At 35.6% G+C, this 26,866-nt stretch overlaps 1 protein-coding gene across 11 annotated transcripts in view; it reads left to right on the top strand.

Annotated features, from left to right (window-relative positions):
* The first annotated feature begins 6,549 nt into the window (after positions 1 to 6,549).
* LOC126707688 (BRASSINOSTEROID INSENSITIVE 1-associated receptor kinase 1-like) overlaps positions 6,550 to 26,866 on the top strand; it is a 57,711-nt gene continuing 37,394 nt past the window's right edge. For 2 of the 11 annotated variants that reach the window (XM_050407526.1, XM_050407525.1), the window contains exon 1: positions 6,552 to 6,883. In XM_050407526.1, the coding sequence (XP_050263483.1) occupies positions 6,772 to 6,883 (112 nt within the window). In that variant the 5' untranslated portion in view covers positions 6,552 to 6,771. Of the gene's footprint in view, positions 6,884 to 9,330; positions 9,489 to 14,563; positions 14,708 to 16,923; positions 16,996 to 17,109; positions 17,182 to 17,278; positions 17,359 to 18,122; positions 18,249 to 18,328; positions 18,671 to 19,039; positions 19,435 to 20,579; positions 20,749 to 26,866 lie in introns of those variants that run through there. The other 9 variants (XM_050407533.1, XM_050407531.1, XM_050407534.1 and 6 more) reach the window with 9 other exon arrangements.

Here is a 26,866-nt window from a genome sequence, read left to right as displayed (position 1 = left end):
TCGAGCTCTTCAGTTGCTTTTTATGGCAATCTCGACACCTCTCGATAGCTAGGTGGATCGATCGAGAAAGTTTTTGTCCCCTTGATAGCTCCTCGACAGATCCTTGATCCATTGAGCTTCCTTTTTCCTTGGACACATGCTCGATAGTTGCATTTGTCGACCCTCTTTAAAGCTCGACACCTCTCGATCTGTCGAGAATTACTGAGCTTGTATAAATAGGGTCAACCCGATTCGGATCTCACTTTCCTCGATCTCTCTCGATTGCTCTCAACCGTTTCTCCTCCCAAACACATTTTTCTCACTCCAAATCTCTTTCCCAAGAGATTTTCGGCCTTTATCAAGTTTCTCTTCACTTGGTAAGTGTCTAAATCACTCATTTTCATGCATTTCATGATTTCTAACCTAAGTTTTTGAGATTTTTGAAAATTTTGGGGTTTTTCAAAATCAAAGAGGTTTTTGCAAAATTTTTGGGATGAATTTTAAAGATTTGATCTTAAAAACTTCATACATTTCATCTCATGTGCATTATAACTATATTTTCATGCATTTAGATGTGTGTTATATATGTTATTTGATTGTGTTCTAGTAGGATTGGATTGGGCTGAGCCCATGATGCAATTTTCCTTTACATGTCACATGTTCATGCATTCCCATGCATACGTACTCTCTTTTCAATATATTTTGATATATTTGAATTGTTTTAGGACTTTTCTGAGTGTTTCTTTCTTCCCCCATCTCTCTCTAGTTTATGTTAGTGCGTCATGGCACTAAAGCATAAATCTACTCCGTCTCGGAACCCTTTGCATTCTGGGGCATCTTCTTCTTCTGATCCCACCCCCTCTTCTGTTCGGTTCCGTGATAAGCAAGCCTAAAAGGACTTCTCAGATAACTTCTCTAGATGAGGTGTTCATTCGGAATGTCAAGTCATTTTGTCAGACTTCTCCAACATTGACCTACCTACTGTCATTCACAGTTGGGGTTGGGAGTCATTGTATGACGTCCTGGTCACCTGTCCATCCGTGCTAATCTAGGAGTTTTACTCCAACATGCATGGATTTGATTATTCAGTACCTTATTTCGTTACTCGCGTTTGAGGTACGCGCATTGTTGTCACACTAGAGATTGTCTCCGATGTGCTCTGTGTCCCGAGGGCAGAGCATCTTGACTACCCTGGTTGTGAGCGTCTGAGGACTATGTCCAAAGACGAGCTTATTTCTGCTTTTTGTGAGCGCCCTTCTGATTGGGGTGAGCATCAGTTCACTTACTGTTCGACCTTTGCTAAAAGCCCTCGGTTTTTTAACATGGTTATGAATTTTTTTCTTCATCCCCTTTCTCATTATAACTCTATTACCGAGCCTTGTGCTAGATTTTTGTTTTCTTTGATAGAGCATCTCACTATAGATTTTTCCTCTCATTTCATTCTTTCTATTATAGATGTATATAGGGATACTACGTCTCGTGATTAGCTCATCTTCCCTTCGGCTATCACGAGGATCTTACGCCATTTTTCTGTTCCCTTTCCTGCTTTCGACCACTTTCACGTGATGTGTGCCATTGATGCTGCTACTGTTAAACAGAGCAAGGCGTAGTTTCGTTCGAGGCGGTCCAGTACGGTAACTCCTCCCACTCTTTCTGCTCCATCCACATCCGCTCCCTCATTTTTTACGGGCTGTGTGACACTCGAGGACATCATGACGCAGCTTCAGCGCATGGATGCTCGCCTCAACACTCTCAGTGATGAGTTGTGTCAGGTGAACACCTGTGTTGGCCGTATTACTCGACGCCAGACTGAGATGGGCGGTTACACCGTGGCTTCCTCTCCTGTGGCCTTTGTAGATGAGAGTGATGGCTCCGGCAGTGCTAATGATGCTGAGGATGATGATGATGCTACTACTTCTGATGATGAGGATGATGGAGATGCTAGCTCTTCTAATGCTGACGAGATGTTTACTTGACACTCTTACCCTTTGTCATTTGTGACAAAAAAGGGGGAGTAGTTTTAGTTTTGAGAGTAGTCATAGTTAGGGGGAGAGTTAGTATAGGAGATTTTTGTTAGGGAGAGAGTGCACATTGAGGGATGTATTGAGAACTTGATGTATTTCTTTTCTTTTCTTTCTTTTTGAGATACATTATTCTTGTACATGGGTCTTATACGCCTTATATAGTGATGTATGTTTTTCTTTTCACATATATTTCCATGTATTGTTTCTTTTCTTTCTTTATACACATGTTTCTAATATTATGTATGCAATATTTTATTTCAGTCTCACACTAAGATGTCGTTATGAGTTTTGTTTAAAGTGTTTCAGAAATACAGGTTGTCAAAGTCTTTCTTGTCATAGACTCTCTTTTTGCAAAGTTTTTCAAGAGTTTGTGTTAAGATAAATTTTATTGTATTCAACAAGTGAATATGAGTCAAGTGATTTATGACTTCTCTTATATCTCATTTGTTAGTTGTGGTTTTGTCATGGATTGCTAAATGGGGAGATTGTTAGGACATATGTGATTCACTTGTTAGGAACATATGTCCCTATTTTATGTAATTGGCTAATCCTTTGACAAAATGCACTTTACTTGTAATTGGGTAGATCTAGGATGTGTTTAATACTTTAAGAAACAAGGTTTTAAGTTCAAGTGTTAAAATCATGCAAGTCTGTCCAAGATTCAAGTGAGAAAAGTGTTGTTCATTAAAACTCGACAACTAGCAATCTATCAAGCCCTGAAGAGCTGTTCTAACCCGTGGCTCGACAGTAGCTCGATAGATAGGTATTTGTCGAGGTTTATGAAGTTTAGTTTTTCAGGACTGTTTTCATTCAATCCGTGATTGTATGTTTGAGTTTTATTTTCTCACAACCCTAGACATATAAAATGATTATTTTAAAGGCCGTCAAAGGTGATACAAGTTGCACAAGTGTTGAGCAAAGTTTGTTCAAGCAAATTGTGACTGGAGACAGAATTTGCCCTAGTTCATCTTTCTTGTGAAGAAGCTGCTGTGTTTATGCACCGTAGGGTTTTGTAACCAAGGAGCTTCTCGATCTTCATCGTGTGATGAGCTAAAGAACTTTGCAGCCAACAACCTTCTCTAGTTGGTGATTGAAGTCGCGTACTGGGATCTGTGCAATTAATTAGTCACGTACTAAGAGCTGTGCATTACAAGGAGATATTGTCACTATAGAACAAGTCCAATTGGGTATTGGGATAAGGGTTCAACTGTAGATTGGTATAAGGTACTGGTATTGTCACTATAGAACAAGTCCAATTGGGTATTGGGATAAGGGTTCAACTGTAGGTTGGTATAAGGTACTGGGATTCCTTTACTTGTAACCGCTTTTTTTTATAATAATGAATTCTCGGGAGTGGTGACCTTAAAATCACCTGGTGGGATTTTTGCCGTGTAGGTTTTCCTCATTCGTAAACAAATCACCGTGTCAATTTAATTTCCACTGCATACTTTAGTTTATTGGTGATTTGTTTGTGCTACCACGTACATTACATGTTAATTTGATTAATTAACAAACTTGGCTAATTAATCAATTAATTTATCACAAGGGGGTTGATTCGTTTTTGGCCTATTAGAAAGGACAAAGAAGGAAGAGATGAGTACGACTTTCTTCCTCTTCATTACACATTGGACACAGACTCTCTGTGGTAATGCCCCTAGTATGAAGAGTAAGGAAAGTTGGCTGACCATTGTTTAGCAATTTCCAAATAAAGTTACTGATCTTCACTGGAACCTTTATTTTCCAAAATGATCTCCACTAACATGAGTGTGCTTAAAGATGCCTTGAACGGCAAGCATCCTCCCCAATTAAGAGGTCATAAGCTTTATGCACTTGATATTCCCCATTCGTAGAGTGCTTCCAAACAAGCTTATCTTGCACAGAATTTGTCTTGGAAATAGGGATTTGGAGGATAGCTGAGGCCTGAGGGAAAGGATATAAACTTCTAACCAAATCTACCTTCCACTCCCTAGAGTTTTGATCAATTAAATCCCCCATAGTACCTATATGAAGATGAAACTGGGACAGATTCAGATTCAGATGAGAAAACCAATCCTTGTGGTTCAAAGGAATATTGTATCCATTCCCCACTCTCCACTTTCCTTCCTTCAAGTAGGGATGTTCTTGTTTGATGATACTCCTCCAAACCCATCAGTGGTGGGATTTTGCTCTATACTCCTGAATATTACAAGTAGGAAAATACCTAGCCTTAACAGTTTTAGCTAGAAGTGATTGGGGATTTTGACAAATCCTCCAATATTGTTTGTTAAGCATAGCCTAATTCATGTGTTTGAATTTCTTAATTCCCAGCCCACCCATTTTCCTAGGTTGACAAATCTTATCCCAGTTGATAAGATGCAGCTTCTTTTCCCCATGCTTATGACCCCACCAGAAGGCCTGGATAATAGAATCCATTTTACTACAAATAGAATCCCGAATTTTAAAGCATGAGAAGGAATATAAAGGTAGAGATTGAAGAACAGAAGCAATTAAAGTTGTTCTACCAGCTTGGGATAAAAGATTCATTTTCCAACCTTGAAGTTTTGTTTGAAGTTTGTCTATGAGAAAATTAAAATTAGCAACCCTGTTACTTCTCAACTTGAAGTGGACACCAAGATACTTACTGGGTTGTTGGACAAGATTGACCTTGAGATTGTTTGCAAGTCCTACCTTCTTCTCCATAGGCATGTTTGGAGAATAGAATACATCAGACTTAGCTAGATTTATGGATTGACCCGAAATGGAACAATACCACTCCAGGATGAGTTGGAGATTTTGGACATAATTTTTATCCTTCTTGAAAAACAACAAAGAGTCATCAGCAAACAGTAAATGGGAGAAAGAAAGATCATTTCTACCAACTTTGATGCCTCTGATTTTCTTAAGATCCTCAGCTTGGATTAAGGAAATGGATAAAATATTTGCACACATGAGAAACAAATAAGGAGACAAAGGGTCTCCTTGTCTTAATCCCTGTGATGGCTTGAAGGATCTAGTCACACTTCCATTTATCAGCAAAGTATATTCAACTGTTAACACACACTCCATGATCCACTTAATCCATTTGGGATCAAAATTCATAACAGTGAGAACAGCTTGTAAAAAATTCCAGTTAACCCTATAATAGGCTTTTGACATGTCAATCTTCAAAACCCCAAAGCTATCTCTCTTACCCCTCTTTTTCCTAACCACATCAATAATTTCATGTGCCAAGAGAATATTGTCAGTGATATTCCTACCCTTTATGAAGGCATTCTGATAAGGAGTAATAATACTATCCATAATAGGCTTCAGTCTGTTAACAAGAATTTTTGAAATAATTTTATAAAATACATTACAAAGACTAATTGGTCTAAAATTGGACACCTCTTCAGGGTTGGGAATTTTTGGGATGAGCATGATGAAAGTTTGATTAAGAGCCTTAAGGAGAGAACCAGAGTGAAAGAAAGCTTGAATAACATCACACACATCCGTCTTGACAATGTCCCAGAACTGTTGAAAGAAAAAACTAGGAATGCCATCAGGACCTTTGTAAGGTCCCATCTGAAAAACTGCCCCTTCAGTCTCACTATTGGATATACCCCTATTAAGAAAATGGACTTGCTGATCTGTTAGGGTGGGGATAGGAAGCCTTTGAATTTCCTGAATTATACTCTTTACAGTTAAATTAGTATTGGTACTATAACTTTGCTTAAAGGAGTCAAGGAAAATCTGTTCAATCTCCTCAGTTGACTGCCCATTCACATTCTTAATTTGAATAATTCTATTCTTGGACCATTCTCTGTCTCACCACAGTTTGAAAATATTTTGTGTTTCTATCCCATGAACTATCCAATTTGATCTGACTTTTTGAGCCCACATCAACTCCTCTCTATTTAGTAATTCCTCAAGTTCCTCTCTGCAAACTCTCTCCCTCCTTACATCTTCACTAGTCACAATGGAGTTTTGAATCTGTTGTAATTGACTCTGTTTCCTCTTTATATCAATTTCCACTTTTCCAAAAACTTTTCTATTTCATTCTAGAGCCTTCTGTTTAACATTAAAATCTGTTCATAGTAAAGGGTCTAAGTAAGGAAAGCAGTGGTGGTGGGGACACAACATTTTGTCGCGTGCGTAAGTGTGTTCGTGCATCTTTGACCTGTTCACCTCTCTTCCACTGTTTTAAAAACCGGACCGGACCGGTCGGTCCGACCGGTTCAACCGGGAACTGGGAGCCAATCCGGTCCGGTTAAAAGCTCCAAAACCGGTCAATAACCGGTCAACAACCGGAAAACCGGCCAAAAACCGGGGTCCAACCGGAAATTTAAAAAAAAACGGTTCTATGACCGGTTCGGTTTTTAAAACCATGCTCTCTTCTTCTACTGACTCTCTACAATGTACACTTCTCTCTTCTTCATATCCCTGTATAATAAATAATACCAAACCCATCACAATAAACCAAAAATAAATATCATAAAAAAAAAATAATAATAATAATAATGACATTGACTTGTAAGTCCAGCCCACCTCCTTTCTTTACCTGCTTTTTTTGAACTGTATGTTTGAAAATTCTCAGTTCTCTGTCTAAATTATTTTAGTATTTTGCTCTTTGTTTGTCTGAGTATTTGACTCTCTCTCTCTGTTGCTGCATGCATTTTCTTCTTTGTTTCTTCACCAATTATCAACAGGCAAAACGATCGGTCAACGGGGTTCAAGAATTTTAATGATTTTTGAACTCAGAAGTGGTTCAGGGACTTTGTAATAACAACTCAAGAGTTTTATTTAAGGATATATGGAATTATTATTATCAATGGAGCGGTTGGTGGCTTTGGTTTCGGTTTGCGCTTTTCTCTGTTCAATTCTTTTGTTTGGTTTTGTATCAAAGGTTTCTGCTAATGCCGAAGGTTAGTGATTCTTTCTCGCTCTTCTTTTTTTTTTTTTTTTTTATGTTCTTGTAATTTTAGCTGTAAGTTGGAATTTCGAATTGCTGTATTTGGAAATTTGCTTTGCTGTGATGTTTAATTAAAATTCCGAGTTTTTCAAGGAATTTGAGTGTCACTGGTTTTCACTTTTTGTTTATTTCCTTTTTAGTTGCCACCGTTACCGCCGCCGCTGCCACAGGAAAAAAAACAGCAAATACAGCAAAAATAATGACACAAACCCAGAAAAAAAAATTAAGCCAAAACAACAAACACCCAAATGAAAAAAAAATTCACTAACCTGACAACATCATTTTTCACCACAAAATAACACCATAAATGACACAAACCCAGAAAAATTAAGCCAAAACAATGAACACTCAAATTAAAAAATTCACTAATTCATCAAAAAAGATGAAAAAATTCACTGACCCCGGCAACACACCATTTTTCACCACAAAATAACACCATAAATGATGACACAAACCCAGAAAAATTAAGCAAAAACAACGAACCCCAAATTGAAAAAATTCACTAATTCATAAAAAAAAAAAAAAAAAAAAAAGATGAAAAAATTCACTGACCTGACGTGGATTGGCCGGGACGGCGAGGTCTGAGGCGGTCTGAGAGAGATGGGCGGCTGGGACTGCTCGGTCTGAGATCGGCGGCTGGGACGATGGTGGGTCGAGCTTCGGCTGGAACGGCGGTGGGTAGAGCTTCGGTTGGGACGGCGGTGGGTCGAGCTTTGGCTGGGACGGCGTCGGTTAGCTTGAGAGTGATGAGATGGTGAGAGTGAGATAGTGAGATGGTGAGATGGTGAGAGTGAACCGGATGGTTTCAGAGGTGAGATGGAGAGATGGGAGCTTGAGAGTGACGAGAGAGAGGACGGTAAGATGAAGAATAAAAAGAAAGAAAAAAATAAAACAGCCGAGCATTATTTTAATCGGGAGGGTTTAATAAAAAAAATTTTTTTTAGATGACTGCTACAGTGCACATCTATAAATAGATGTGCACTGTAGTAGTTCAGTTAAAAATTATTGCTTTAGCTCCTTTGCTGCGTGACCTTATTTGGTATTTTGGTGGAGCTAAAATAGCATTATAGCTATTTAGCTCCACTGCTACAAATGCTCTAACTAAAGGTTAAAAATAAATAACTTTTAAGTACAGTATTTAGGTGCAGTTGCAGTACAATAGGTTTTCGAATTAAATTCAAACAGCTGGTTGTAGGTTGTATTGATTAACAAAATACAAACAGTGTATGTTTCCAAGAACAATTAAATACAATACAAAATTGAGGAATCTCTAAACTCTAAAGTACCTAAGTTGTACTTGTACCCATAACAAAAATATAAATGAAATCTTGGCTACCTATGTTGATCCCTAGTTACCATAGCTCTTGTAATGTTTTAATCACTGAATTGAAGGATCATACTAATGGTTTATTCTTTGCTTTGCCAAGAGGTTTGTAGCTTAATTGGCATCTCCCCATGCACAAAGTGCTTGTGGATCTAGGAAAGAAAAGTTCAAGTTGCGGGTTAGCAGCATATTGTAACTATCTAGAAAAAGGTTTATTCTTTGCTTTTGTCTTGTGTGTCATTTTTTATTGTGGTATAAGGAGTAATAGGCTTTGAAATTCTATGGTTGTGTGGGACTGTTTACTTAGTATTTGTACAGTGTGGAGTAGTGTTATAGGGTTTGATTCATTATGCACTTACTGCACTGCCTCACTTGAGCGACTTGGTCTTGGTTGTTGTATAAGGGAAAGTCACTTAAGTTGAGCCCGTTTTCCTTTTCCTGGTACTGCTACTGGTAAAAACTGTGATTGTAACTGGATGGCATCTCACTAGAAGATTGTGAGTACTGGCAGTTTCCGATGATGAGAGAGGTTGATTCATTTTGGTATGGAATTGAAGCTTTCACATTAACATTGTTACCTTCTTGGAATCAGTGTGGTTAAATTGAAGCATCTTCTCCTGAAGTCCCTGTATGAATGGACTAGGACCTCACCAACTCCCTCATTCTCCGTGGATGGGTTTCTTGATTTCTTGGCATCCATGCCTTCTCATTAGTTGCTGATTTTTCCCCCTTTTTGATGTTTTTGTCTTTGTTTTATTTTTGAGCTGCCTGTTGTATGCTGCCTGTTGTATACTGCCTGTATACTCAGGCATCCTTGTGGTTTATTTATTTATTTTAATTCAATTTATTTGCTTATCAAAAAAACATTGTTAACTTAAATTACTATTCTATAATTGATGTTTGCACCTAATGATTGTGCCTCATTTGTATAACACAGGCGATGCTTTGAATGAATTGAAGACCAATTTAGCTGATCCAAACAATGTTCTGCAAAGTTGGGATCCTACCCTTGTGAATCCCTGCACATGGTTCCATGTAACATGTGATAGCAAAAATAGTGTGACACACGTGTAAGATTTATTTATGTGACATGCTACTTGGACTTGTAGTTACACTTTACTTTAACTATTACAAATACGATGCCTATTATCTTTTCACCCAGTGATCTTGGAAATGCAAATCTTACTGGTACACTGGTTCCACAACTTGGTCAGCTTTTAAAACTGCAATACTTGTAAGTCATCTTAACATGCTGGGCAAGTTGTTTGACTTTATTTTGTTCAAATGATGATGTTAACTATTTGTTTCATGTTAAAAGATAATTAGTTTGAACCCCACCTACGTCCTCCCCCTATCTACCTATAAAATAAAAAAATAAAAAAAAAAGAGAGATAAAGTTTTTAAAAATAAGAATTAAAAGCCTTTTTTTTTTCTAATAGTTTTTCCTCTTATTAACTTGAAGACCATGAATTGCATCATTTCCTTTTTTGTGATTTTCATGACGTATGATGCTATGAACAAGCTTGTTATTGAGTTTTGACATAAATATAGAGTTTTATTCCTTTTAGAATGAATAGTTTATTGTTGTACAAAGTAGTTGATTAAGTACGTATACACTTAAAAGTTTCAAGAAGCCAAATTCTAATGGGTTCCGTCTATATTTTTCTTGATTTTTTTTTTTCTTTTGGTGGATTAGTATGCATGCATTAAGAAAGAAAACTATAAAAAGGCAAAGGGGTTTTTGGGACAATTTGTAATTTTTCATGGTATCAAAGCAGGTGGTCGGTGGTCCTAGGATCAGTGCCGGCTCAACATACTAAGCAAGTGAGGCGATCGCCTAAGGCCCCCAAGCAAAAAAAGGCCCCAAATTTTAACCAATCAAAAATTTTTAAGTCCCAAAATATTAGATGATAAAATAATGTTAATGGTGACTCAAATATAAACCAATAAAAACCAAAATTTGCTAACTCAATTGTTGTGAAAAATGTAATATATATCGTAACATTACTTCTACCTAATAGGATCTAATTCTTGAAAGTATTAATTAAGCCCAAAATTCTAACCAATAAATAAAAAATAATTTTTTTCTCAAAGAAAAAACTAGAACAAATAAAATTTTCGTTACCTTTCACCTTCTCCATGGGTGTTTTTCAGTGTAGAATTCATTAACTCCCACATAGAGAAGCTAAAAAAACACACTCTCTCTCAACCAAACAACTAAAATTTTAAGACAAAAATTATATACATATTCAATCTCAGACCTCAGTTTTTCTTGTACAAATTGCTGGAAATTTTGCCCCACTCTCTATTTAAAGCATAAAAAAGAAATTGTTTTGAAGCTGTAGCTGCTGTGCTTCAGACCTTCTTCTCCTCATTTGAGTCTGATCCTTAGGTTTGTTACTTCTCTAGAACCTTTGCTTTTTTCCTGAACTTTCTCATAATTCAAGCTATCTTGTTTTACTTTCTCTTTATTTTATTCTTGGTAATTACTTTAAATTCTAACACAGCACATAGGTAAACTCATTTTCATTTGTTCATTCATTTAACATATTGGTTGGGACGTGGGGTAGCATAGGACCATAAATTTATTTTATTTTATTATTTTAGTAATCATGGAACCACGTCTATACTTATCTTTTAGGGTTTTAATTTTTTAAATAAATTTCACCTTCCATTTTTTGTTGAGAATTTCGTTGATTCGTTATAAAAAAAATTTACTTGTATACTCTTGTATGGGTCCACATTAACACTACTAGTTGTTATTTTGTTAACAAATAAAACTATTTTTGCGAGAAAAAAAAATCAACCGATAAAAAATTTTAATATTTAAATTAAAAAAAAGGCCCCACTCAGAATTGTTGTTTTAGGCCCCAAAATACCTTAAGCCAGCCCTGCCTAGGATTGAACCCTGTTTCCACCTAGCTCCAATTTATCATGGTATCAAAGTATGATGTCATCTTTGACTATGTCCTAACAAGTTTGAAAGAAAGCCAAGCAGTCTGGAAACTTTGGACTTGGAGCTTTGTCTCCATTCATAATTCTCATCGCATTAAAAACTTCTTCAAAGTTATTTTCAGCCGGCTGGCTTCATCTTCATTGATAGCTCAAAATGATAATCAATCCAGCAAAGGATGTTCAACGCCATTTGCATAATATAATTGTTTGTAAATCTATACATTATATAGTTAATGATTTTTTTTTTTTTTTTTTTTTTGGTGTGTGTTTTTGGATGGATAAGAGACTTCTTGATTTCATGTCACTTCAGCATCTTTTGAATGGGCACCTATAGAATTGTTCCATTGGTGGTAGTTGGCAAGACCATGGAAGAAATTGGTGTTTGTGTCTCCCGCCCTCAATCATAATGCTCTTAAATTTTGTCTCCAATTAATCTTTTCCATAAATGTAGGCCTTTCCAGGTTTATTTTTGCTCTTTCCTCCTTTGATTTCTTTTCAAATGATAAGGACATATTTTTCTACGTTATATTTAGATCATGAACCTCATATTACGAATCATTCTATGTCATTCCCACCTTGCCAAACTCCTCATTCCATTTCTTCAAGTCCATATTTAGATCTCTAAGTTTATTGGCCAAAATGTAACTTGGAGGCCTTGTAAATGATTGTATTCCTACCATGTTTTAATTTTTTCCATAAATCCTTATACTTTTAACAAGATATCTTCAAATCTAAAGGGGTTTTACTGCTTTGAATATCTCTTCAGTCCAAAAGAATAGGAAAAATGATTGGAAAGCAAATGAGGGAGCCTCCATTAGACCACATTAAGATATTGATCCTCCAAATCTTGCGAAAACAAGAATTGATCAATTTTGCACATTGATTGGTTCTCTCAATTATTGGACTAGGTGAAACTACCCCGTCCATAGAAATATCCAACAATCCATGCAGACATATCGAATTAGAGAGGTCTTGACTGTTGAAGATCCATCTCCACCCAGTCCCTCACTCGGATAGCAAATGACATTAAAGTCTCTACTTACACACACACGCGTCCCACCAACTAGTTACATCCTTGGTAATGAATCCCAAAAAAGCTTTCTATCACTATCATAATTTGAACCATAAAATCTAGTAAAAAGCCCATTTGAATTGGTTTCCCACACCCTCTATTAGCATAACACTAAGAAATTTCCCACTGCTTCATCAATTTTCACTACTACTTTTTTGTTCCACAAAAACCTAAATACAACCAGTCTACTTGTTAACATCCTCATAAAATTCTTAGCATACCTCTTGTGATGAGTTTTGATTTCATTTCCTGCAAACAAACAATGTAGTCTTCCATAGCTTGATTAAATTTCTCATTCACAACCTTTTTTCTCCATCATTCGGTTCCTATGTTCCAAAAAATGATATTCAAATTCTCGGAGTTGAGAGTAATGCCCTGTCACTTTTATCACTGCTGGTTTTTGAACTTTTATATTCATTTTACTGAGCATGACATATTTTTCAGTTCTTTATGACCCTTGAAGGTTGGTTTTGGACTCTTCTAAGAACTTCTTTTCTGTCCCTTTACTTCAATATGCCTCAATTGCTACAATTAAACTAGGTTTTTTTCCATACCTCATAAGGCGTGCCTATGTACTTGCCAAATCCTTTGAGCTTCTTCATGATCCAATTTTGAAGGTATATACTGTGAAAAACTAGAATTTTCCTTGTATTGAGATCTCCCATTTCTTTCTACATCACCTTTGATGTGGTTCATTTTTAAAGCTAGCTGTTATTAGCTTATGTTGTATAATAAGTAGTTTCCTTTTACTTTTAAAACTATAGTTAGCACGTGTAAAACAAAGTCACATGCTGAAAGAAATCACAAGTTATAGCCAGCGCTTAGCTTATATATCATTTATCTCACATGTCTAAATTAATTGGTCACATTTCGAATTAATTTCTACCACATTTTCCATGTGCCATATTATTTAATCATGTCTAAAATGAAAGCCTTTCCTTGAGTAGCATATTTCAGCCACATCATCATGCCCTAGTGGAGTGGTCTTTCATGTCACATCATGTCCTTGTCATCATGACGTAATCAGACACCTTGTCATACTTGCATCATCTGATCTGTGTTTTTTTGTTTGTATTAAATGTCCCCCAACTGCTGGTTCTGCAACCAAAGTCTTGTCCATGGTGATGGGCAAAGTCCCAAAGTGTGTTTATGGTTGTTGTGCAGTTCAGGTGAAGTTTGGTTGTTTAAACTCATATTGTTGGGGTGTGGTTACATCTCCACTAACTCGTTTATCACTTAAAAAAATCCTTTCCACCCCTAAAAGTATCATCTATCTGGTATGATTTCTTCACCATGACTGTCATTCCTTCCATACTCTGCCACATATAAAAACTGGCTTCATTTGCTCTAACATCTCTAGAAGACAAAAGCTTTGCATGACTCCCTAAAATTTTTGAGGAATCTTTGGTAGGGTCATGATGCATTTAAACTTGATAACGTTGAGCAGAACAAATTGCTCCCTTGTTCCCTCAGAGCCTTTTGCTCATAAATCCTTTGCCCCATTCAATAATCCAAGGCCCGTATCTTCTTGTGCGTTCTTCTAAAATTACTTTGAATGATTTCGATTCTAACTGAAAGAACTTCCTACCTCCCATCTCTCTTAATTGGAATATATTCTGTAGGTTCTTGATTATTTACTTTGTGATGAGTCCCGAAAGACTGCTGCCACCCGCCTCTCCCACAGTTGGGTGGAGCACCAACTGATATAATATTTTAATGAGTAGAAACATGAACCATGTAAGAACACATTGTTACACACAAACATGTACGAATATGATGGATTATATTTCATGTTTTATCCTGTTTTTCTTTTGTTGATTTTCTTGAATAAGATGATTAACAATTCACTGGACTGCAATTCCTCTATGTCTTATGTGGTGAATTTTGGAGACAATGAAATGCTCAAAGAGTTGAACGGTGTGTGAAATCAATTTCAGACTTGAAGCTTTTGTTGTTAAGGTCATTATATGATTGGATGGCTGCCATTGCACATTTTTCTTTTTAATCTTAATTGATAGCTTTTGGTGAATGTCTTTTATACATCCCATGGTGGATTATATCTTTCAATATTCAACTTATGTATGTGTCTTATAGTTTCTTTTTGCCATCTAATCTAGGAAATGGTTTATTGGTTCTGGCCATTGTTCTATATGTTGCTAAAGCAAAGTTTATGAATGTTAAATTTGACTCATTTTGCATTCTTTTGCAATAAAACATGGAATGTGCTATATAGTTTTTTTCTTTTTTCTTGCACAGACCTTTAAATGATCTTGTTGTGGCAGGGAACTTTATAGTAATAACATAACTGGACCAATCCCTGAGGAGCTTGGGAATTTGACAGACTTGGTGAAGTTGGAGCTTTTCTCGAACAATTTAAACGGAGGGATTCCATCCACATTGGGCAAGCTTCAAAAACTTCGTTTTCTGTATGAACATCTATCCTTCATCTTATAGTATAAGTCAATAGATTTATTTATTTTATTTTATTATTTTTTCCCCTTTTACTAAGCATCTAATTAGGTGGCTCACCTACCTTAAAACAGGTAAGCTTATGGCTAATTTGCTTTTAGATAGTAATTTTTCTTACGTCTATATCTAGAAACAAAATGCTTCTTCTTTGTTACATTTATTCAATATTATAAGGCAATTATTCTAATGATACTTTTGGTTAATACTTAATACATACACAAACATGCATATGCAGTTGGATGTTATTGAAAGTTCACTGAAAATAGAAAATTGTTCGACCCAAAGCATTGCTGACTTCCAAGTACAATGTATATCTTCATTGTAGCTTAGGTGTCGCAGATGGAGATGTCATTGCCCTAGCAGAAAATAATAAATGAACAATTTGAACTTGTAATAGGAACTCTGAAGGCAAGGTGACCTTGTGACACGTATATTTTTATGAAATTTACCATAGAAAAAATGCTATGGGAGGCTTAAGACATAGTGTAATGTGGAAACAGTCCACTCTTATCTAAAAAAGATAAAATAAATTAAAATAAAAGTTGAAAACTAGTCCCACTATGTTTAAGATGGTGTATTAGCTATGAGAGGTAGGTTAAGTCATCAATTTTAGGAAGTAAGGCCACTGGAGCAAAGGCTGAAGCTTGTGGTTTTGAATTCATTTTTATCTGCAGATTGCTGTCATCATTTTTTTGGATTCCTTTTACTGACTATTCCTCCCTTTTCATTTGTTTTTGCATATTTTTCTTGTCAAACATGCTGCCCAATTTGCCTAAGAACTTCTTGCATACTTTTGGGGAACTGATGGCAAAACTTTTATGGTTGAATCCTGTATTTATTTGCATCTCTGGGTTTCTCATTTGTCAATAATATCAACAGGATTTTTGTCATCTATATCTCTTAACCTTTTATTTCTCCCTAAAAATCTTGGATAGGGGACATGTGTGATATAGGTGGTATCCCACGTGCTGTGAGTGTCTCGCTGCGTGCAGCGCACATAGATCCTTTTTTCAGTGTGATGAAACTAAACAAAGTGATTAGGATGATGTGTTACCAGAGACAAAGATTAAAGAGTACTTGGAATAATTTTAATTGTATAAAATAAATTGTAGTCATGGTAATTCTTATTGACAAATTATAAATTATCTAATTAGCCCAAACATATAACCTGATCCAGTAAATTACTAACTTAGTATCAGCATCAGACATGGGAGAAAGATTCATAGCACCTAGCACCTGGCTTTTCCAGCTACCTTCATTGGCTTTAAAAAATGTCACTATGCTAACAGCCAAACTTGGGAACCAAGTCTTCCCATGTCATTATCCTTGGATCCAAAAGAAAAATAAAAATTCCTACAAAAATGATCCAACATTTCACATAAATATCTGCAAAAACAAAATCCTAAAGCCAACTAACTAGCCGCTGGGCCAAATTTGATATTTGCCGCATAGGACTTAAATGAATAAATCAGAGGCTATAGGATTGAATTGAATTTTGGTCAAAGTTAAAGGGTGTAATTTGTAGTTTAGCATTATATATATATATATATATATATGTATGTATGTATGTGTGTGTGTATATTTATTTGTATTTTTGTATGTCTTAATTTCAAACTAGACAACATCAGTATACTTAGTAGAGTTGAAAAGATGATAAGTTCTCTTCAAAAGGTATCTAGTAAATATATATACATCAAAGTTGATAATTTTGTGTGCAATATATTTATGAATTATGACTTATCCTAGTATTAGATGAATAAATTTTTGTATTATATATATAAATATATATATCAGTACTATAACTCAGCCCCCCAAACAAATTTTTTTGGCTCTGCTCTTGCATAACACATTCATTATTTTGATCTCGAGTGACCAATGAAAAATGATTGATCCTAAACTAGAATTAATTTACTGTGCTCATTATTTCTAATCGGGGTTGGATTTGTTTGAATAATGAGAGGCAGATTACACTTGTTATTCATGGCTAGATGTGTAGCATACAATTTAGTGTCATTAGATACATCATTGGTATTTTACAGTGTTATTCTTTTAAGTAATTAGTAATATGTTTGTTGTGTATAGTTACTGGAATGTTACTGAATATTTAGATGGTTCTATTTCTGCAATATCTTTGTGGTTATCTGTAAATGACAGTTTCTGTTGCTTGAAATAGGCGTCTGAACAACAACACCTTGAAAGGAGAAATTCCCCGAATATTAACTACAGTTCAATCACTTCAAGTCCTGTGAGTGTAATCTTGATGTCTAAGTTTCTCTTGATCAATCAAGATTTATATATTATTTGCACATCATATATATTGCAAAAATGTGACATTATCTTCTTTCCATGTTGAATGAAGAGATCTGTCAAACAACCGTTTAACAGGAGATATTCCCATAAATGGTTCCTTTTCATTATTTACTCCTATCAGGTTAATTTCATTTCTTTCTTCAATTTTTCATGGCAGAATTCCAGAATGACTTGACTGATGAACGAGCTTAGCTGACTTCTGTTGTTTCATTTTGCAGTTTTAAAAATAATCTACTCAATAATCCCCCTGTCTCTCCACCTCCTCCTCTTCCTCAAGCACCACCAACTTCTACTCCAGGTGTGTTATATGTTTTCATCATTAATATGAACTCTAGTCGGATTGATAATGAGGTTTATTGTGTGTGTGTGCAGTTTTGGGAGTTCTCATAGAAATTTGAGAAGAAATTGTTTTGAATATTTTGATTTTCTTTTAAAAATCATCTCACAGATAACTTCCCTGATTTTGCAATCTCTCTATTTCCCCGTTTCTTCCTCTTTCTTCTGATTTAACATAAGCATGAAGTATTCAAGTGAAATCAATTGTTTTTGGAAGCAACTATCTGGAAGTGGGATGTATTTGCATCTAAGGCATGAAGTATCATCACTGCTGGAGCTTGAAAACCGTCTCCAACTTCTTATGGCCCACCCCCTCTCCTTGATGAAGAAAAGGAGAAAGTTGACATTGGTTGGGGATGCTATTGACCAATCAAAATAGGAGGGATAAAGGAAAGGAGGAGGATGACATTGAAGTCATTTGTAAAGTCCTCTGGTAGATATACTTGGTGGTTTGGTTGAATTCTCCCAAAGAGCATGATACCTTAGAGATAGAGCAACTCCATCATCATTGAAATTAATGAGTTATCTTGCCTGTTACAATTTTGGTTCACATAAGAGAGTCACAATCTGTCACTTTAAATGGTCACACACAGAGATAACATGTGTTGGAATGCTAACTTCTATGAACTTGCCATCATTGCCATTTGTGAATTCTGTCACCTGCTATGATCGGGATTTGCTTAAGAGAGCCACAACCTCTCTATTTAAATTGATGAATTGTTTCAGGTAGTTCCACAGGACCAATTGCTGGAGGAGTTGCTGCTGGTGCTGCTCTACTTTTTGCTGCCCCTGCAATTGCGCTTGCCTGGTGGCGACGAAGGAAACCACAGGATCATTTCTTTGATGTACCTGGTTAGAGAGTCAATGCAGTTTTTATAAACATAATGTTATTGCTTCATAGGAAGCATTTTTATATATCCCTGTCTTTCCAGCTGAAGAAGATCCAGAAGTTCACCTGGGCCAGCTCAAGAGATTTTCTCTGCGTGAACTGCAAGTTGCAACAGATACTTTTAGCAACAAAAATATTCTGGGAAGAGGTGGGTTTGGAAAAGTTTATAAAGGACGTTTGGCTGATGGTTCTCTAGTGGCAGTAAAAAGGCTCAAAGAGGAGCGTACCCAGGGTGGGGAGCTGCAGTTCCAAACTGAGGTAGAAATGATAAGCATGGCTGTGCATCGTAATCTTCTTCGTCTTCGTGGGTTTTGCATGACACCAACAGAACGGTTGCTTGTTTATCCCTTTATGGTAAATGGAAGTGTAGCATCATGTTTAAGAGGTACTCTTGCTAGCCACTTTTCTATGAACTACACTTTTTCTAATATTTTAAAACAATTTTCATTGATTCAATGCAAAGGTCAACTCTAATCTTGATTAAATTTAAGTGTAAAATTCAATATAAGTTCATTTCTAAGTCAAGTGGAGGATAGGGGGAGAATAAGTTGAATTAACCAACTATGTTCTTTTTATTTGGGTATGTTGGACTTCTTGGGGGCTCTATATCCAAACAAACCATTCGAGTTTACAAATAACACAAGTTACATCTCCAGATACCCATGCAGACACCAAAAAGAAATCTCAAATGTTATTGGTGTGTTGTTCTTAAGATGTTTGATTATTCTTATGTTTTTCTGATTCATCATTGTAGACCGTCCGGAATCACAGTCTGCACTTGATTGGCCTGTACGTAAACGAATTGCATTAGGATCTGCAAGGGGGCTTGCTTATTTGCATGATCATTGTGATCCTAAAATTATTCTCCGTGATGTAAAAGCTGCAAACATATTGTTGGATAAGGAATTTGAAGCAGTAGTTGGAGACTTTGGGTTGGCTAAACTTATGGATTACAAAGATACTCATGTGACCACTGCTGTACGTGGCACAATTGGGCATATAGCACCAGAGTACCTCTCAACTGGAAAGTCTTCAGAAAAAACTGATGTTTTTGGATATGGGGTCATGCTTCTTGAACTAATAACTGGTCAAAGAGCTTTTGATCTTGCTCGGCTTGCAAATGATGACGATGTCATGTTACTTGATTGGGTAAGTAATTCACATCTTCCTATTACATGTTTGTTTGTCACTAATTTATCATTGGACATGGTGCTATTTCAAATAATTCTCTATCCTTCTTTGAATTTGTCTTGTTTCCGGATATTCTAGCTTTCTGCTTTAAACAGTCTGTGATAAGGAGAATGTAGCGCTAATGAGCTTTAGCTCGAATGACACTTCACACTTCCTCCTTCCGTAATAACGGGATGGAGGTGAGGTTGTGGTTTAACCCAATAAAAAAAAAACAAAAAAGAAATTCTTGTCACTGCTGCTTTCAACCCATGTTTCCAAGCCAAACAGAAATCAAAGCCCAAACCCCAACCATTATTACCACTTGCCATCACGCAACAAAATCCACGACAACCCCTTCGCAAGCTCATCACTCACTGGCACTAGCTATCGCATTGGTTACCGTCACCCTCCTCGATCTCCGTTTGTGTCACTGCCATTTTGCCAAAGCTCTCCACCTTGCACTGCGTAATGGCATGAGAATGTAAATGCTGGTGGTTATTTTTCTTATATAGAAAATTAATATATAATTAATCTTAATAGTGTTGGGTTTCTGGAAGTCATTTTTAAAGCTAACCATAATTTTTCCTCAGGATTTATTTAAAAAAATAAAAACTATTGCCATCATCATACTTTAAATTTGGTGATGTATGAGGGTAGACGTAAAAATTGTGTTCTATTAAATCAACTACGCGTTTTTAGGGCCTATGGTCAGACTGAACGTGGCTTGTTATAACCCTATATTGACGCCAGTTTAGGTAGCCCATGTCATGTTAGCAGAGTTTCACTGGGTGTTGTTATATACTACATGGGTTTTACTTGTTACTATAGTCTAAAGTTTCCTCTCTAGACCTAGCTCAATCGTTAAAGAGAGTTTTATTTTGGGTTCATTTAACGAGCATCTTAGGGAATTGGTTATGATTGAATTTATAATGTAGCAAATTGGTTTTTTATAGGGCGTTGAGCCACTTTATGGTTAAGGTTGTATTTGTAATTTGCTTATTGGCTTTTGTTACTTCCCAATACAGGTGAAACTTGTTTTTATCCTCTTAAATGAGTGCACATCATACATTTTTTTCCTTTGGGTTACATTGTACTGCCTGACATTAGTTTTGACAATTCATTAGGTGAAAGGACTTCTTGAAGATAAGAAGTTGGAGGCACTAGTGGATGCTGATATGCAGGGTGAATATGTTGAGGCCGAGGTGGAAGAGCTGATCCAAGTGGCGCTACTTTGCACACAAGGCGCCCCAATGGAACGGCCGAAGATGTCAGAGGTAGTTAGAATGCTTGAAGGTGATGGCTTGGCAGAAAGATGGAAAGAGTGGCAAAAGGAAGAAATGTTCCGGCAAGATTTTAATAGTATGCATAATCTAAACGCTACTTGGATCCTCGACAACAACTCTACTTCCCAAATCCCTCCAGATGAATTGTCCGGTCCTAGATGATCCTAAATTTCATGGTTCCATTCGTAGCATGCATATAAATTTCAAGTCGTTGCTTTCATCGTTACCTTGATTTTGTACTTTCTTTGGTGGAAGATGAAGAACCAACCAGAACTGGTTGAGCACAATGCGGAGCTTCCTCATGATTGTCAGCCTCTTATGCCGGACCTACCACAAACAAATTTCCATGTCGGTGAAGATGCCATGGACTGCCCTGTCTGGCTTGAGGAGTTTCTAGAGGGTGAGAGCCTCGTTAAGCGTCCTACATGTCTCCATGCATTCCATCCTGCATGTATTCATACGTGGTTGACTCGAAACCATGCTTCTTGTCCTGTTTGTAGACTCCACATAAAGCTACAAGTTGACAATGTTGTCTAATTGGGCTTTTAGTATAACAAAAATAAATATGAGCTTTCTATTCAAGAAGCTATTGCGTTTGTACGCTGTAGGATTTTGTAATCAAGGAGCTTTGTGATCTTCATTGTGTTGATGAATTGAAGAACTTTGCAGTCAACATCCTTCTCAAGTTGGTGGTTAGTTACATACTTGGATCTGTGCATCAATTGGTTAGTCACGTACTGGGAGCCGTGCATTAAAATGAGAGAGTGTCACTACAAAACAAGTCTAATTGGGTATTGAGGTAAGGATTCAACTGTAGGTTGGTATAAGGTATTGAGATTCTTTTACTTGTAATCGTTTGTTGTGATAAAAGTGGATTCTCGGAAGTGATGACCTTAAAATCACTTGGTAGGGTTTTATCTTGGAGGTTTTCTCCATTCGTAAACAAATCACCGTGTCAACTTTATTTTCAACTACATATTAACTTAGTTGATAATTTGTTTATGCTATTACACGTATTGCATGTTAATTGGATTGATTAATTAACTTGGTTTATTAATTGGTTAATTCGTCACAATGGGTCGATACATTTTTGACCTATCAATATCTAAGCAGGACAAACATGAATTAAGAACAAGGCACAATAAAGTTCTTAAAGCAAAAGCTTCCAGAATGTCTTTAACGTAAGGGGAACAAAGAAGTCAGAAAAGAAGAACTCTTAATTCTGATATTTTTCCTCTATTTACAGAAGTTGGGATGCTTAAAAAATAAGCTGAATGAGATCAGATACAAATTGGAATGCGTTCTTATCTCTAAAAAGTCAAAAAAGATAGACTTTATCTCAATCATGACGTTCCCAGACCGGGTTGAGCATTTGGGTCAATCGGTACTTGGGAAGTGCCAACAAGCCCTCTTGGGTGTCAAGCCTGCGTTTGAGTTTTGATCCGATTTGGACTTTTTTTCTGGAGATTTTTGAGTCGGAAATTGCACCTGGACGCGTTTTTGATTCATATTCTAAAAATTAATCCATTTTTTTTGATATTTAGGTATTTAAAATGATAATTATTTTATAGATAAATATTCCAAAAAGACTTAATTATCCATAATTTATGTGTTATCTGATTATCCACTTTATTTACATGCAAGCAAACCTATTTTTGACACTAACCAACAACCAATCACAAAAGTATTTAATTAATTTTAAGGATAATTACACTTTATCCACCTGAGGTTTGCCTCTAATTTAACTTATCTACCCGTGGTTTCATTTTTGACAGTTTACCCCCCTATGGTTCCCTCCGTTAGTACTCTATTACCCACCTCTAGTATAGACGTTACTCTAACACATAAACTCATCAAAAACATAACCTAAAACAGATCAAACACTCCTCATTCCCAAAACACACTCTCATCCAACATGCTTACCAAACTAATGCTTGTGGTCATGCAAAAGTTCCAAAATATTTCAAGCTACAACTATATCTAGTAAATTTGAAAGCAATATAATCTATTTGTGGAATGACATACATCTCACATCAAAGTACATTGATTTTCTTGGAGTAGAAACTTTTGGTGTTGTCTTCAATCATTTGATGATTGATTTTGCAAATCAATTAAAAGCCAATGAGAAGAAATTTGTTGTTACTCTCTCTAAAGAAATACACGAGTACCAAAAATGGATCATACTAGTCAAACTAAATCCGATTGTTGTGTTTCGGAATTTATAACTTTATATATGTCTATGTACTAGTTGGGCTCTCTATTTAATAGATCCAATTTTTGGGTTAGATTCACTAACATTGTATCAATGTTCAGAGCTGGGTTTGTTTGTTCTTGCCAATTAAGCCCGTTTGTCTTTGTTCTGGTGAATTACAAGGATTCCTATATCAGTTGTATGAGTAATAGTAATACTACTAGTTAGGATTCTCTACCTTCTAGCTTACTGAACATGCAGTGTTAGAAAAATCCCAAATAAGTTTGTTTTTATTTGGAACTTGATATGGGTATATGCACTAATTTTGCCTCTCTACCATTGCTTGCTACAACCTTCGAACCCCTACTTCTTTGCCATTACATAGCAAGCAAAAACCCTATTTCGAAAAAAAAAATTAAAACCCTAGGTTTCAAAAATTAAAAGGATCTATCTGCAACAGCTGAACAGATGAACACTGTGTCTCCTTCTTCCTCGATTTGCTTGCATGATCAAAACTCAGGTGGTTCTCAGTCCATTATCTCAAGCACATTGCATTGTGATCATAGTTGTGTTTTGGGAGTGAGGAGTGTTTGATCTGTTTTAGGTTCTGTTTTTTATGAGTTTTTGTATTAGAGTAACATCTGCACTGGAAGTGGGTAACAAAATAGTAACGAAGGGAATTACAGGTGGGTAAAGTGTCAAAAATGAAATCACGGGTAGATAAGTCAACTTAGAGGCAAATCACGGGTGGATAAAGTGTAATTATCCCTTAATTTTAATAGTTTAACCAATCAGAATTAATTTAAATTAATCATGCGTGATCGGTTCTCCCAAACAAAATGCATGCAGACCGTGAAAACTTGATCTTGTGATATCTGTCAATCTGACGGTCCGATTCAGGAATCGGACATACCATTGCAATTGTTAGAATCTCAAAATTATTTTTATGATATGCAATGAATGAATTAATGCATGTAATGCAACTCTAAATTTTGGGTATATGAATGGTCACTCTAACCATATTCCAAGATTAAATTATGGATGCAAAATCAAGTGTCTACACAAATATAATGGCTTATTATTCCATAATAGAAACATATCCCAAACTATTTGTCTTTGGGATTGTTTAGATTATACTTTCAAAGCTCTTCTTAATAACTTACAAAATTTCATGTAGTTGATCTAGCATAGAAATATTATTATTAAAATTTTGAAATCAACGTACTTTTGAATCATAAATTTATTACTTTTTGTTCAATCTTGTACATTGCTTCCACAATCTTCAATGAGTAGGGAATACATCTTGTCTTGCCTACGAACAAAGGTTATTCATTTGGATCTTATTTCACTAAAAGTGTATGTCAAACGTAGTGGCAGCAATGAAAGCTCTATGTTTGGATCTTAATTATTTCACTGAATCTATATATCAAACGTAATGACAGCAGTGAAAGCTCTAAGTTTTGCTCATGAAATATGCATTTTCTCAATTATTCTTGAAGGAGATTTGGAAATGATTATCAATTTTTTTAGAGGTAAGGATGAATCATTTGCCTCGTTTGGTCATATGATTTCTGATGCGAAGATTCTTGAAGAAGCCTTTTGTAGTATTAGTTTTTCACATGTTCGGTGACAAGGAATTTTTGTCACTAACAACCATACTTGATATGTTAGTCATATTATGGTTCTATTGGTGTAGATGGATGATTTTTCTTCACATCTCGATACTGTAATTTTAGCCGATTTGGTTAATTAGTCTTAATAGAATTCACAGCTTTCTTCTAAAAAAAAATTGTAAAACTCTTACTGGCATCACTTATTTATTTACTATACAAATTCCTAGTAATATATTTACTATTTATATACAATAAACTTAACGTCAGAATAAAGTAAAAGATTTTTTTTTTTAAAGAAAAAAAAAAAGAAAGAAAAAGAGGTGGTCGATTAACAAGCAAAATTCAAAATGTGGCACATTTATATTCATTTAACATTTAATATCTCACCTACGCCACTTTCTAACTCTCTTCTTCTCCTTTTTAACTTTAAACTCTCACACTGCAAATCAATGTTTTATCCTCCGTTTTACCTCTCAGCCTCTAGTAAATCTTTAAAGCATTAATGGCTACATAAAGTGTAATCTACCTCAAAAAATGTCACCTTCTGATCTTTATCTCCATCTTAAAAACGTAAGTATTATTGTTGTGTACTTGTGGGTTTGATTTTTTGGTTATAATCTATCTTGTAAAGGATATCTTTTTCTTCCCATACGATAAAAGTAAAGAACAACAAGAATGATTGTACTAGGCCTTTTTCATTTTCTTTTGGGACCAAGTAGGATTCTGTTCTACCAAATAAAATGGCCAAAAACTAGGGTCACGAAGGATTATATGATCCTATTGATCCTTGAATATGAACGATTGTTTTGGGTATATGAGATTGTAGGATCGTACTGTATGTACATAATGGTGTCCATTAGTGAAATAATGGGTTAATCTACAAAATCTACGTAAATAATGGTGAATAATGTGAGTTGTAGGTGAAGGACTTCATCTAGCACTAGGATTACTACAATTACAATAACAAAATTTTGATCATATTCCAACAAAGAACCAACTTGTTAAGTAGACGCGTGTGTGTGTAGAGCATTAAATGCATGAGTTATTATATTGGTCAAATAAGGAAGCAACACATTGCCCAATGGTAAGCACATTGTCCAATGGTAAGGCAATATATTATCCATTAAAAGCTAGTATTATGTCAAATAAAAAAGCAACAAATCCTCCAATAGAGAAAACTATTCTTCTAATGGAAAAGCAGCAAATGCCTACGTCTTTACCACTACAAAAAGATGACGAAGGAGGACAATTGGGTGAAAGACAGTTGAATTTCGCATCTTTACAAACATAAGCTAATTTTGCTTTAATCATTTTCAAAATATAGTGGATTATTCAACTGGTTTCAACCTATGGTTTTCTCCCTCTCCACACAAAGATAGATGGTTTCCATGTTAAAAATTTGTGTTAAGAGCTTATTATTTATTACTAATCATCAAATAAAAGCATGTTTAGTGATGATAAATTTGAACCACAATAACTTCCACCAGTCAACCACTTTGTCTTTATTCTAATATTAGCATATGTACTTGTACAAGAGAAAGAACTATACTTTGTATGAGACCATCTTGCTCCATCCTTGTCCTTCAACCCTACAAGGCTAAGTATTTTATATAGTCTAAGTCTTTCGGCATAAGAAGACTCCAGATTGGCTTCAACAGACCAGATTTGCTGATCTAAATTTTCTGAACCAAAATGGACTTTGCTGCAATATGTTCTTAGTGCCCCACCTGATTGTAAAAATCTGTTTGGTCAGTTGCTAAATTGGCATGTCAAATGCCAATGAACTATTGCTAGTTTAATCCAGCCCTTTTGAAAAACTTTTGTATCTCGCTTTTCTCCCTTTTTGGTTATTAAAAAAAAAACCTTGCAAGCTTCCATACAATTTTTACTCGACAATTTTAAATCCATCCAGATTCAAAGCTACTTTCTGCATCGTAAATAACGAACAAGATGCCATTTGTCAAGCTATAGAAAAATAATTTTCTTGTCTTTCACCTAAAACTGTATGAACCTTCTTATCTCATTTCTAAGCTTTAAGATGGTCCTCCAACCCATGGACACCTTTGAGTGATCTTTACAGTTAAAAAGCAGCTACATTTTTTGTAATAAAATTACAATTTTATGGGTCCCCTTGAATGGACCAGAAGTCTTAAAAATAAAAATATTGGAATTAGCAACAAAAAAAAATGTGGGAGATGAGTTATGATCTAAAAACATATTATCAAGCTCCGAGTGTTTTTTTTTTTTGGTTGATAATTTAATAGTTGGGGAAGGGGGATTTGAAATTTTGAACTATGGACATCTCTAAAGAAAATACTAAGAAG

The sequence above is a fragment of the Quercus robur genome, chromosome 11 (genome assembly GCF_932294415.1).
Source record: "Quercus robur chromosome 11, dhQueRobu3.1, whole genome shotgun sequence".
NCBI classification, from domain to species: Eukaryota; Viridiplantae; Streptophyta; class Magnoliopsida; order Fagales; family Fagaceae; genus Quercus; species Quercus robur.
This window is presented reverse-complemented; position numbering and strand designations above follow the sequence as displayed.